The sequence below is a fragment of the Lepus europaeus genome, chromosome 2 (assembly GCF_033115175.1).
Source record: "Lepus europaeus isolate LE1 chromosome 2, mLepTim1.pri, whole genome shotgun sequence".
NCBI lineage: Eukaryota > Metazoa > Chordata > Mammalia > Lagomorpha > Leporidae > Lepus > Lepus europaeus.
In genome coordinates this window covers 93,173,091-93,187,843 of record NC_084828.1, presented here as the reverse complement: position 1 = coordinate 93,187,843, position 14,753 = coordinate 93,173,091, and the positions used below count along the sequence as shown (strand labels likewise).

The following is a 14,753-nucleotide window of genomic DNA, read 5'->3' as shown; positions in this document are numbered from 1 at the left end:
CCATATATGGTGGCAGCCTTTCTATGAGGGCATGAAAACATAGCAATCCAAATATTCCAAGAAGCAAGGAAGAGAAGGTGTTGATATGATACATTTTGAACTTTCTATTAATATAAACAAAGGAAAAAGGATCCTTTAATTCTCTAGAAGAGCAATGGAGGCAATGGTAATGGTGATAAGGTTTGATAGCACTGATGATATTCAAGATAGGATGGCCCTGGAAAATGTGAGAGGGATAGGTCCAGAGACATTGCAAGGGTAACTTGTGAGGTTTTGATGCCATTGTAATATGTGTGTCTCTGTTCTACAAGGGCTGTGTAAAGCCTTTATTGTCGATGATGAGTTAGGCCATTGAGCATCAGGATGCATGAGCAGAGAGCAGGAGCCAGAGCAGCCTGGGTTTGGGCCCCTGCACCCATGTGGGAGACCCGGAAGAAGCTGAGGAAGACTGTTGGTCAGAGAGGACTGGAAGACTGAATCCTCTGATTATGATGAATCATGGTCATTGTTGCACTGGAGTCTGTCTGAGACTGCCTTTCCTTAGGACTAGGATTCCACTGGGAATGTCAGAGAACAGCAGAAAGTGGAAGACATGGGCTTTAGAGTTAGCCAGACCTGAGTTCAAATCTTGGTTCTGTCAGTCGCTATTTGTCTAATTTGGCTTCATCCCAAAGTAGATTTTAAGACAAGGACTGGGTGCAAGTAGTTTATTTGGGAAGCACATGTTTAAGTGGAGAAGTGGGATGTGATAAAGGGAAGCCCTTAGAGTGTGAGTGAGTTACTGCTATGGGCAATTAGATGTCAGTACTATGGGGATCCTTGGAGAGACAGTGTAGAATACACTTCAGTATTGTTCCACCAAGGACAATGAAGCGTGTGTGTATGTGTGTGTGTGTGTGTATTTGAAGCTAGCATATTTATCTATCAAACCCTGGTCCTTGTTTGAATGTCACTGTTAGGGGCATTAACTCTCCATTACCGCTGGTGAGCCACCTTGGTTGCATAGCTCAGGACGAGTGCTACAATTATGTGCCCTTGTCTATTTTCATTGTCTCTAAAATAGAGATTAGACCACTGAACTGTGCCGGATTAGTGGAAAGATAAAGCACATTAAAGTTCCTAGAGTGCCTATCATAGGTTCTGGAACATAGTTGAGGTCAATAAATGATAGTTTTGGGAGCGATAAATTAACATGGGAGGACACTGGCTCTTTGTCTATAGCTGACTTCAGACTTGTTTTAGCACTATAATTTGTGTTAGAGAAGACATCCAACTGGGGTCAGAAGGTGAAATCTGTGATCCTAGGGTAGAGACTTTTCCTTAGGTGCAGCCACCCCCCCCCACCCCCCATAGGAACAAAATCTACTTTTACAGGCATCACTAGCCTAGCAAGATGCAATTAGATAATTATCTCAGTAAAGCTTTTGTCAATGGCTGTGCATTTTGTTGCCTGCTAGGGAAAAGAAAACTTCTACAGAAGAGTGTTAGCTTTCTTGTACCTATAAAGAATGTTGACCAGTTCATGTTGAACTCAGAGCACATCCAAGTTGACATAGATGCCAAACTGATAGATTTTTTTTTAACCTTTGTAGTAAAATCTAATCATAGTATTATCACAACTTGGGCATAGCTCTGTGATGTTTACCTGGGAAAATGTAGAATGGGAGAAGGTAAGAACTACATGCTCTGGCTGGAGGAGTGGGCCAGTGGGCTTGGCAGGAATGTGAAAATTAATATGGGAATTTGATGAGCAGAATCGTTCATGCTGGAGCATTGGGTTTTATTATTGGTTTTGTTTTCTTTTGGGCAGGTGAAGCTGAGTATGGCGAGTGTTGTTTCTAATTTGAGACCTTATGGGAAGCAAGATGCTGTGAGAAGGGCTGGGTTTTATGTTGCCCTCATCTAGTACTGTAGATGTAGTTGGAGTCCTGGAGGTAGTACTATGGAGTTCCTCCCAGTCAAGACCTGAGGGGAGAGTTCGGGTTGTGTATACCCTTGTGGCAGGTACAGGAGAATAACTGAGTAACAGTACTTCCCTTCTTCCGTGTTAATAGAATCTGTTTTTACTCATCTATCAGATGGCTATTCCTTGATCTTGGGAAAGGAGATGTAGTCTCAGGACTATGAATGAATCTTGTTTGCCCAAAGTCAATTATGGTAATCTAATTATAATTCTCAGTGATTGATCTGAGGTGGCCAAGTAACCAAAGAGAACATCTGATGGAGATTTTAGAAATGTCTGGTAAAGACAAGCCCTGTCTAATTCTCCTTCCTGATTTTGAACTGGGGTTGTGTGAACACATAATGTTTGGTACTGTGGTAGCTGTTTTGTGACTTTAGAGGTGGAAAATGGAGCAATTCTGTGTCCTTGAGGATATCACTGAGACACTAAATGGGACCTGGGACTGCATATCTCTGGTTTCTTATAACGTGAGACTCCCATTGATTAAACCACTTCTGATGGGATATTCTGTTATTGAAGCCAAAAAACATCTTGATAGGTAGAGATCTAAGTAAAGAACAAGTTTGGGGGGAATATTTATGACCCTGATTTTAGGAATACAGATCCATGGAAATGAGAAGAGCTGAGCAGACTGAACCTTCTGGGGAAGGCTCCAGTCACCACCAGCCGGAACGGAGGAAAGGTCTTGGACTCTATGAGCAGGAGGACTGTGGTACTGCCAACAGGTAGGAGGCCAGTGAGAGCAGACGTGAGACAGGGGAGGCTACTTGGTAAGGCCTGAGGGACAGGTCCAGCCATGAGAGGCAAGAGGCAACTCCTGCACTTTCCTTTTGTGAGAGACACAAGAATCGGGGCTGTAGTGATATTACCACCAGGTACCTGATGATAGTGGGGAAAACAAAGGGCTTTATAGCCAAGCATAATAGGGTCCTGCCACTCATTTGAGTACAACTTCAGTTCCCTTAGCCATAAAATGAGGATGGTTGCCATAAAGATCAAAATGTATTAACTCCCTGGACATAGTAGGATTTTTATAAATGACAGTTATTGCTGTCTAGCTGAGGCCAGCAGAGGTCATGATCCACCAAGGATCTTGTCTATGTATATGTATATGTCCATCTACCATGCGTTATCGGGAGGTACTGTGGCAGATCAGGCCAATTTGAGACTTGCTGGGGCAGTTGGATGTTGACCTACCCTAATTGGTCTCCAAGAGAAGACACCCTGGGGGTGGAGTTTTAGGAAACCATTTCTTCTCTGCCCCAGAAGGATATCAGAAACAGGAGACATTTTTTGGAGAGAAGGTGGCGGGGAACATTAATGTTTGCTCTGGTGTTGCCTCCCCCTGAGCAGAGAGGAAGATGAAGATAGAATTTGTGCAGTGTCCACAGAAATGAGTTGGGGGTAAGGCGGTGGGGTGGGGGTGTGGTTTCTAAGGTCCCCAGGGGATAGGGTAGGGGCTCATCTTGGGCTCTCAGACTCCTGGAAGGAGGCAGTGAGGACTGCGGCAGGCCCCCCACCCATCTATCCTCAGCAATGTGCGTGTTGAAGCCCCAGGAGCACAAATGTCTTAACCAGAACCAGAGGCTTCCTGTTCACGGATACGGGGTGGGAGATGGACCGAAATAACCACACGAGGCTGGCAGGAGACTCTGAGAAGCCACCCCTTCTCTCCCAGAGCCCCTCCCACACACCCACCCTAAGTAATATCTAACCTGGGATCATTCACAGAAGGAAGAAGAATAGAAGTTGCTGGCGTTTGTAGTAACAGGATGAGAAAGTACGAGACTTCCTGTTATGTGTGTGTGACAGCTGGTGATAAGTGGAGGGCCCTGCACAGGAAATCCGCCCAGCTTCTGCATTGTGACCTGCCTGAAGCTTGGGTGCTCCTTCAGTCTGCTGTTGATGGCAGGACAAAGGGGCGCCTGGACCATGAGCGACCACGCGGTGGAGAAGAGTTTGGAAGAGCCCTTGGCGCCTTCTGCGGACGAGTCCTCTCAGAAGAAGGGAGACTTGGTGGAAGTCTTAAATGGGGATAAGGTTAAGTTTGATGACACGGGACTCTCCTTAATTCTTCAGAACGGCCTGGAGACCCTCCGGGTGGAAAACGCTCTGACGGATGTCATCCTGTGTGTGGACATCCAGGAATTCTCCTGCCACCGCGTGGTGCTTGCCGCCGCCAGCAACTATTTCAGGTCAGAATGCCTAGGACCAGGGTCAGACTGGGTGCAGGTTGCGAGAAATGTCTGTGTGGATGTGAGAGCCTGATCTAACTTGTTGCTTCTTGCATTTATTATCTATTAAGGTCTGTTTAGTTACAGTATAAGCAAGGAAATAATGGAATCTTGGATTTTAGGATTTAAGCCACTTTGAAAGAGAGATTGCCATCCTTTAAAAGCAATGTTTATATATTATGGCGAGTCTTTTATGTGTCTGTCCTTGTTCCAAAGGATGGAAAATGACTTAAGTCATGGGGATTTTTCTCCCCTCGGTCTGACTAATGTGCTGGAAACATGGTATTGTCTGTGCTGATCAACAAAGGTGGAAAAAAAGGATGTGGTCCCTTTTGGGATTATCAAGAGACTCACTGAACAGCAGAGGCTCCGTGTGTGTGTGCAGGGGCTGCGGAGGTGGGGTGGGCAGGAAAAGCCTTTAGGTGCTTTAGATGCAAGAGGCCCCCCGTTACAACAGACTGGTGGTTTCACACTGGCAGACCTGGAGGCAGGAGTCCGGGCTTCTGTCTCACTTTGCCCTTTCCTGACAATGCTCTGAATTTCTGTTTTGTCACTTAAAAGGAGGTCAGTGATGCTTTCCTCCCAGGTCTGTGTGAGAGTGAAAAGGGTCTTACCCAGCACCTGGCACATCGTAGATGCTCCATATATCTGTGTTGTAAGTTTTTCCCTGATTCTGCTTGGTTCTGCTAAAAATCCATTTACTGAGTGTTTACCACGAGCACATCCCTGGGGTGGGAATGTGGAAGAATCAGGAACCGGTGAATATGGCTGGATCTGGGTTTGCTGGATCACTGTGTTCACGAGGGGGACCAGTCCGCAGGGTAATGCAGATGAAGCGAATGTTTTGCAAAAGTGAACACTCAATACCCTTTATCGTTCCTCTTAAGGCTAGAATTCTGGCCGAGGAAATGGACTCCTTTGCCATGGAAGGTGTTTTCTTTTTTCATTTCTCTGGAATTCAAAGAACTGGGTCAGCAGAGTGTTGTGGGTTCCTGTGTTGACCGGGCGGGCGAGGGGATATCTGAGTTTGAGGGAAGTAGTTCCTGTCACACGCTGGACAGACACAGTTATCTGATTTTATTTTTGCCACAGCGTGTTGCAGGTGGCTGACACCCCTTTAACAGATGGGGAAATGGAAACACAACATTATATATCTGGCACTGCTGGAGCAGAGTTTGAGTATATTCTAGAAATCCTTGTTTTAACTGTAGAAAAATGTAAAAAAATAGAAACTGCCACTAAGTTTGGGGTTTCACTCCAAGGAATATATAAAAGCTAAAGTGTAGGCATCACCATAAAAATGGTTGATAAAGGTAAAATACTATACTCATTCCACCATTATTTATTTATTAGAGAGGTAGAGTCAGAGAGAGGGAGACAGACAGAGAGACAAAGATAGAGACAGAGACAGAGAGAGAGGTTTTCCATCTGCTGGTTTACTCCCCAAATGGCCGCGATGGCAGGAGCTGAGCTGATCGGAAGCCAGGACCCAGGAGCTTCTTCCGGGTCTCCCACGCGGGTGCAGGAGTCCAAGGACTTGGATCATCTTCTACTGCTTTCTCAGGTTATAGAAGGGAGCTGGACTGGAAGAGGAGCAGCCGGACATGAACTGGCGCCCATATGGGATGCCTGCGCCACAGGCGGAGGCCTAGCCTATTGCCACAGCGCCAGCTCCTGTCCCACCATTATCCATCGTGTGCTTTCCCATTGATCACAGCCCATTTCAAAGGTGAATGAAAGTCAGTTTAGCTCAGTGTCCCGGGCATTCGCTTTTAGGTTTGTTCTTTCTGTTTGGAAGCCCTGGAGAACGGCTGTCATATAACACGCATCTGGTTAGCAATTTTGTGAGTGGGATGACTGGCTCCATGCAAGAATGCTGCTGCTGTGCCCTCGAGTGATAGAAGGCGTTTGGGCGCTGGATACTCAGGCGGTGATGAGAAGCTGGAAGCACGTGGGATTGTACGTGTCTGCCTATGGATGGTACAGTCTCTCCCAAAGCTGCCTGGCCAGGGAGGAAATTCTTTTCCTTCTTTTCTTTTTTCGAGCAGTAGCTTTTGATTCTTCTCTTGAGATTTCCCACGTGACTTTCCCTCTCTAATGAAATGGTTCTGGAGACAGGATTCTTTTTTCCGGTGCTGCTTCTGTTTGCTGAGCACTTACCGTGGGCCAGGCCCTGTGCCACCTGTGTCACACACTGGTATGCTCACCCATGTAAACCTCACAACCACCTTATAAGGTGGGGAATTGTAACCCCCCCAAGGGTCACAGTTGACGGGACTGCCACAGCCTCACTGCCTCTCTCGCTTCCTTTCTAAGGAGGCTGGGAAGCAAATTCCTCTGGGAGCTTTCAGACACAGCCCTCTGTGCTGTGAAGAGGCTGGAAACTGGTGGGGAAATTATGTAAGTTTTTTTCCCCCCTTTATTCATTGACAAAATAATTGCTTTCTACTATGTGACTGGCTCCAGTGTATTTAACCAACCTGCACCCACAGTCATTTGGATGTTTCTAAATGATCTGCTAAAGAGTAACCTCGAAACTGCTCATTCCACATGTATGGGAGAATACCTTGGGATGCACTTCCGGGAGAGATTGCACTGGCTCCAGTGCATCTCCAGTCCCAGTGGATAGCGCCGGCTTCTGCTTGAGAGAAGAGCTTAAATCACTCTGCATTCCCCACTGCCTGCCTGATGCATTTTACAATCTTTTTTTTTTTTATTATTTTATTTTATTTTATTTTATTTGAAAGTCAGAGTCACACCGAGAGAGTAGGGGCAGAGAGAGAGAGAGAGACATCTTCCATCCGCTGGTTCCCTCCCCAACTGGCTGCAACAGCAGGAGCTATGCCAATCTGAAGCCAGGAGCCAAGAGCTTCTTCCGGGTCTCCCACGTGGGTTCAGGGGCCCAAGCACTTGGGCCACCTTCTGCTGCTTTCCCAGGCCATAGCAGGAAGCTGGATTGGAATTGGAGCAGCTGGGTCTCTAACCCTGTGCCAATATGGGATGCCAGCACTTCAGGCCAGGGTGTTAACCCGCTGCGCCATAGCGCCGGCTCCAATTTTACCAATCTTATAGATGAAAAAGAATATTCCAATTTAGGGTTTTTTTTTGTTTTGTTTTGTTGTTTTTTTTTTTTTTAGATTTGTTTTATTTATTTGAAAGGCACACACAAACATAGAAAGAGAGAGAAATCTTCCATCTGCTGATTCACTCACCAGGTGGCTGCAATAGCTAGGACTGATCTAGGCCAAAGCCAGGAGCCAGGAGCTTCATCTGGGTCTACCATGTGGGTGGCAGGGACCCAAGACCCTGGGCCATTTTCCACTGCTTTCCCAGGTGCATTAATATGAAACTAGATCAGAAGAAGAGCAGCCAGGACTTGAATCGGCATTCATATGGGATTCTGGCATTGCAGTAGGCAACTTAACCTGCTGTGCCACAATGCCACCCCCCCCATTTAGTTTTAATTGGCATTTTTTTTGTTTTAATAAGGTCAAACCTCTTTTCATATGTGTGTTATATGCAGTTTATTTTCTGTGAACTATCCCCATATGCTTTCAAATTTTCATGAATTTAAAATTTTTTAAAAATATTTATTCATTATTGTGATTTTTAAAAATTATTTATTTATTCATTTATTTGAAAAGCAGAGTTACAGAGAGAGAGAGAGAGAGAGAGAGACACTTTCATCCACTGGTTCACTCCCCAAATGGCTACAGTGGCCAGAGGTGGGACTATCTGAAGCCAGGAGCCAGGAGCTTCTTCCCAGTCTCCCACGTGGGTGCAGGGGCCCAAGGATTTGGGCCATCTTCCACTGCTTTCCCAGGAGCATTAGCAGGGAGCTGGATTGGAAGTGGAGCAGCCGGGTTTTGAACCAGAGTCTGTATGGGATTATGCCACAGTGCCAGCCCAATTTTTAAAATTAATATTTATTTTTATCAATGCAAGACATGCATATAGTAAACAGAATCAAATAGTCTTTAAAGAATTACAAAGAAAGTAAAAAATTGCTTCTTCACCTTCTTCTACCTTTTTTTTTTTAATTTATTTTTTTATTTTATTTTTTTGACAGGCAGAGTGGACAGTAGAGAGAGACAGAGAGAAAGGTCTTCCTTTTTGCCGTTGGTTCACCCTCCAATGGCCGCCACGGTAGATGCGCTGCGGCCGGCGCACCGCGCTGTTCTGATGGCAGGAGCCAGGTGCTTCTCCTGGTCTCCCATGGGGTGCAGGGCCCAAGGACTTGGGCCATCCTCCACTGCACTCCCTGGCCACAGCAGAGAGCTGGCCTGGAAGCGGGGCAACCGGGACAGGATCGGTGCCCCGACCGGGACTAGAACCCGGTGTGCCGGCGCCGCAAGGCGGAGGATTAGCCTAGTGAGCCGCGGCGCCGGCCCTTCTTCTACCTTTTAGTCTTGCTCACCAGAAGCCACTATTTTTGACTTCTGGTTTTTTCTTCTAGTATTGTCTCTAGATTTCTACAACATACACTTAACATTGATTTCTCAATGTTAGACATCATGAATTGGCTTCAGATAAGGATTTAGCACTAATTCCTGACCATATACTTCTTTCACCTATAATCTGTCAACAGTATGTTATCACAAGTTTTGGCTGAGTCAATTAAGAATTTGCCTTATTTTGTTCGTGAAAGGATTGCTTTCTGTTGAGCCAACTCTGTATATGATTACATTTCCTGTCTTGTGGGCCTTTTTGTCTTTCTGAAGTTTAATAATTCATTCCCTTTTCTACCTGCTTCGTTCCTCAATGTCTTTTGTTCATAACAATTTTTCATGTGGTCTAAAACATCAAAGAATGGACCGATTCCATTTCCCCAGAGTCTCCTCACTTCCGTCACCCTATATGTGTTTTCTGAGCTTGCAGCCCATCCAGGAATTCCCCTTGACACACTCCCACATCCAACAGAGACTTTTTCCTTCACCTCCTCCATTACTGTGTCTTGGTTTCCCTCTTAATTTGAGAGAGCACATCCTTCCTAAGAAAGGGTGCAGGAGAAGTAAATTCTTGAGACCTTACATATTTGAAAATGTCTTTATTGGGCTGAATAACAGCTCCTCAAAGTTGTCCTTGCCGCAATCCCTGGAACCTGTGGGGTCCCTACAGTAGGTACTTTGCAGAAATGACTATGTTAAGAGTATTGATATGGGGCGATCGCCCTAGATTGGCTGGGCCCAGTGTAGTCACAAAGGCCCTTATTAGAGGGCCATTGAAATTTCCAAATGAGATAGAGGAGCAGAAGTTGGATATGCTTTGAAGACAGAGGAAGGGGTTGTGAGTCCAGTGTAGACAGCCCTAGAAACCAGAAAGGGAGGACAGATTCTCCTCTAGAACTGTTGCAGGGAGCACAACTCTGGGATTCATTCCCTGGCTTTGAACCTGTGAAGTCTGTTTTGTATTCCTGACTTGGTTTTAAACCACAGAGTTTGTGGTAATCTGTTATAGCAGCAGTTATAGCAGTAGTGTGAAACCAGTACTTAGGTGTGGAATTCTTTTCTTTTTAAAGATTTATTTATTAGTTATTTGAAAGACAGAGTTATAGAGAGGCAGAGGCAAAGGCAGAGTGAGAGGTCTTCCATCTGGTGGTTCACTCTCCAAATGGGCATGATGGCCAGAGCTGGACTGATCCGAAACCAGGAGCCAGGAGCTTCCTCCAGGTCTCCCACTCAGGTACAGGGGCCCAAGCACTTGAGCCATCTTCTACTGCTCTCCCAGGCCGTAGCAGAGAGCTGGATTAGAAGTGGAGCAGCCAGGATTTGAACTGGTCCCCATATAGGATGCCAGCACTGCAGGCGGCAGCTTTATCCACTATGTCGCAGCACCAGCCCCAAGTGTGGAATTCTTGAAAATAATTTTCCTTTAGGATTCTGAGAGCATGGCTCCATTGTCTTGTAAATTCCCATGTTGTTGGAAAGAAGTCAGATGTCATTCTTCTTTCTGACCCTTTGGAATCTAGGATCTGTTTTTTCTCTTGAGAAATATTTAGGACTTTCTTTTAGTATTTTGATGTTTCACAATGATGTGCCTTGGCTGTGTGTATGTCTGTGTGTGTTTTACTTCATTGTGCTGTATACATTTGATGGATACTTTTGATCAGGAGATTCGCACACTCTAGTTCTTATTTTTTAAGATTTATTTTAACAACAGAGTGAAGGAGAGAGGAGAGGAGGAGGAGGAGGAGGAGGAGGAGGAGAGAGAGAGAGAGAGAGAGAGAGAGAGAGAGAGAGAGAGAGAGATTTTTCTGTCTACTATTTCACTCTGCAAATGGCCACAACAGCTAGGGCTGGACCAGGCCTAAGCCAGGAGCCTGGAACTGTATTTGGATCTCCTACATGGGTGGCAGGGACCCAAGCACTTGGACCATCTTCTGCTGCTTTCCCAGGCCATTAACAGGGAGCTGAACTGGAAGCAGAGCAGCTGGGACCTGTACTGGCACTTAGACATGAGATGCTGTCATTGCAAGCTGCGGTCTAACCTGCTGCACCACACGCCAGTCCCTTGCAACCTCTAGTTTTAAGACATTTTCTCATATTATTTCTCGGGTAATTGTATGCTCCCTCTTTTCTTTGTTCTCTATTTCTGATTCACCTCTTCAGCGGATGTGGCCTGTTAGAACCATCCTCTGGTTTTCTCATTCTGCCTCTTATATTATTCATCATCTTATCTATTTGTTTGAGTTTCTGAAAGATTTTTCTCAGTGTTATCTTCTAACTTACAGTGTTATACTTTCCAAGAGCTCTTTTTATTTTAGGAATGTTCCTTTTGGTATTACCCTCTTCTTACTTCATATAGATCATATTTTCACTTATTCGCTTGGAGGTTTATATTTTTGAAAACATTTCTATTGGTCCTTGCACTCTATTCCCCCGGTGTTTCTGTTTCTGTTTGTTTTAGTCTCGTTTTTTATTTTAGAAGCTGTACTCAAATCCCTGGTGGATGTCTGTTCATACTTAGGAGTAAAGCACTAAGAGGTCAAATCAGTGCCGGGCTGCGGTGGGTGAGGGCTCTGCTATGGGCTCATTGAAGAGTCAGCTCCTTCTTTTGCTGGGAATTACCACGTCAGTATTTCAAGGTCTTGCTCTTTGTGCCTTTCAGTTTTTAAAATAAAGATTCTCCATTTTCCTGCCTGGGAGAACATAAACTTAGCTGCTTGTGTTCTGGGAACAGAGGAAGTTGGGATCTATTACTCTTTAGCTTTGAGATTTATAAGGAATTCTCCTGTTGCTGGCTTCCCTCCCTCCACTGTGCCTGGCATGCATGAGGCTAGCTGAATTTCTGCAGAGAACACACTTCATGTCTCCTGTGAATTACTGAGGTTTTTATGGGCAGGCTGGGTACGGGGGCCTGAGTGTGGGGAGATGCACCTGCTTCTCTCAAATTGACTTTCAACCAATTCTGCTGTTCTGGGCTTCATGCCACTCCCTTCCTTTCACTCTACCTCCATCTCCTAAGTGTCATCAATTCCTGAGTCTGTCTAGGGCTCTCTGGAGAGAACCAGCTCAGGATCTGTCTGAGCTGGCACTTGGGCCCCCGTTTTCTCCACAAGGTCTGTATTTGAACTCTGCCAATGTACAGTAGGAATTCTACGATGGAAATCAGGCCTGATGGTGCAGAAGCAGGCATGCCGAGACAATGGCTGCCTGTCTTTATCCCCCAGGGCCTGTGTGGGTGCCAGGTGCTGCTCTAACTTCTTACTGCACATCATCTGGTTTAGTACCCCCAGCACTTCCCTCGAAGTGTTGTTATCACTACCATCACCACTTTCCAGAAGCAGAAGCTGAGTTTTTGGGAGGTTAAGTAATTTGCCCAGGTCACAAGGCTAGGGGGAGGCAGGGTGTCTCCTTGGGTCCTCTTGCCCTCTTGGAGGTGACAGAGGCTGATTTTTGCAGACTCATTCCCTGTCAAAAGCCAGACAGAGTACAGAAAGAATCCACCGTAATAGCTATTAGTCCCTGATGACTGTTCTAATTGCTGTTAGCTACAGAGATAATGAAACCTGGGCCTGCCTGGGTCAGTCTTTATATGACAGACAAAACCTGCTTGGCCACTGATTGTCCCATTGTTTCTACCTCAAACTGCCCCCAAACCCCACCCACACACCCAGAAAAACACTTACAAATATAAGTCATGTGAGCTGGTGTTGTGGCGTAGTGGATTAAGTCGCCACCTGTGTCACTTGTATCCCATTTGAGGGCTGATTCAAGTCCCAAGTCCTTGCTGCTCCATTTCCGATCACACTCCCTGCTACTGCGCCTGGGAAAGCAGCAGAAGATGGCCCAAGTGCTAGGGCCCCTGCTGCCCGCGTGGGAGACCTAGATAGAGTTTTGGGCTCCTGGCTTTGGTTTGGCCCAGCTCCAACCATTGCTACCATTTGGGTGAACCAACAAATGGAAGTTTCTCTCTCTCTCTCTCTCTTTGTGTGTGTGTGTGTGTGTATCTGTAACTCTGACTTCCAAATAAATAAATAGCTTTTTTAAAAAAGTAATAATTTGTGGTGCCAGAGGACTGCGGAGGTGGCAAGGTGCCTGGATGTGTGCCATGGCTGCTGCGAGCAAGGCCTATGTCAGTGACCAGACGATGCATTTCCCCTTGAAGCCTGTTTAAGTCTTAGGTGGAAGGAGAAAAGTGGGAGAAAAGGTGGAATTGACACTGAGAGAAAAATGAGGGAGAATAAAGCTTCAAAAGCTACCCATGGCATACATTTGAATGTCACACTGCCAAATGCCAAGGTGTCTAAATAATACCAGAGTGCAAAAAACAGGAGAAGCACAGATTTAACTTTTGTTGTCATTTTTTAACTTTTATTTATTTATTTTCATCAACTTGAAAGGAAGATAGACAGAGAGAGAGGATATCTTTCATCTGCTGGTTCACTCCCCAAATGCCTGCAAATGGCAAAGCTGGGCCAGGCCAAAGCCAGGAGCCCAGAACTCAGTCCAGATCTTCCACATGGCAGGGGCCCAAGCATTTGGACCATCATTTACTGCCTCTCAAGAGCTTAAGCAGGAGGCTGAATTGGAAACAGAATAGGCTGGACTTGAATTTGCATTCTGATGAAGGATGCCATTGTTCCAAGTGGCAGCTTAACCTGCTGTGCCACAAAGCTCACTCCTGTAATATATATTTAATATATATCACTCCTGTAATATATATAATAAATATATTGAATATACATTCAATATATTTTAATTAAATATATTTATATATTCATTATTAATATGGATATTCATTATTAATATGATACATATTAAATATGCATTAATTAATTATATCACATATTTAATCATGTTAATCATATATTAAATCATTAATATAATTAATCACTAACATAATTAATTACATTAATTAACATAATTATATTATTTATTATGATTTTCAATTGTTGTAATAACACACTTATTAATTATTAATATAATTAATTGTGGTATTTAATTATATATTTACATAATAAATGTATATTAAATATGTATAAAATATATATTTATACATAATGTATAATTATTTTATAAGACTATTAAGTGTGTTTTAGAAGTCTACAAATAAAGTTGCCATTTGTGTTATGCCTTTGGATAATTGGTTCCCCAAATTAAAGTCACTGGAAGGGATGCTGTGCACTGAGTCCTGGTGACACTCAAGGGGGTCACCATCCACTCCAGTGGTTCTTACCTTTGAGGGGGTCCAACTTGCTGCAGAGTATGGCACCCTTTGTAAGTGACAAGGACCTATTTGGGCAACCATGTAAAGATCCTGAGGATTGGCAGGAGGGGAGTCATAATGATGTGGGGAGGGGTCATCAGGCCTCCCTCAGTCCCACCTGACGACTGGCCCTCCCTCCATGCAAGCAAAAGCTTTAAAAACAAAAAGCTTCCAGGCTGAGACTAAGTCAACAGCAAGCTCCTTTGTTGCTGCTATTGCCTAGAATCCTTGCCTGGACTCGGCTCTGACTCCTGTCGTGTTCTGTCTCTGGGGCTATGTCACCAGCTACAAAAATTAAGCAAGAGGCTAGTAATGGAGAGGTATTATAGGCACCATCCTGTGGTCTTACTAATCCTGATCACATATTAATCACTTACTGGGTGGTAGAAAGAAGGGCCAGAGGCTAGTCTTAAGCCATAGTTAGATGTTGAAATCTTTAGCTTTTTCTCCATAATGGTGTAAAATGTCTAGAACGGAGCCAGCAATCACATGATAAAATAAGGGGAAAAAAATCCCACCAAGAATGAATCAAAGCCATCTAAGTCTGGATTAAAAGCCTGGCTGATGGCAAAAGCATTGAGGATTGCTGTGGCCACAATGGGTACCTTGGTGAACTGCAGTTGATTACACTACTGTATTTTCCAGTAGCGTGGACCAGAGCCACTACGGTGTTTGATGTTTAAGTCCTGTGGGTCTATGAGGCTACTTCAAAAGTTAATGGAAATATGGAATTAAAAGATAAGTTTATCTCATCTTTTATTATTACTATAATATTAAATAAGATTATTTTGGTGCAGAAATTTTTGAAACTCATATGTAGTTTTTTCATATTAACACATTTTTCATAA

General features: G+C 44.5%; 1 protein-coding gene across 1 annotated transcript in view; it reads left to right on the top strand.

Moving 5' to 3' along the window:
* Positions 1 to 3,868: 3,868 nt before the first annotated feature.
* Positions 3,869 to 14,753, top strand: part of KLHL6 (kelch like family member 6) — a 62,549-nt gene continuing 51,664 nt past the window's right edge. Inside the window, exon 1 of the mRNA XM_062177591.1 lies at positions 3,869 to 4,158. Within this exon, the coding sequence (XP_062033575.1) occupies positions 3,869 to 4,158 (290 nt within the window). The remainder of the gene's footprint in view (positions 4,159 to 14,753) is intronic.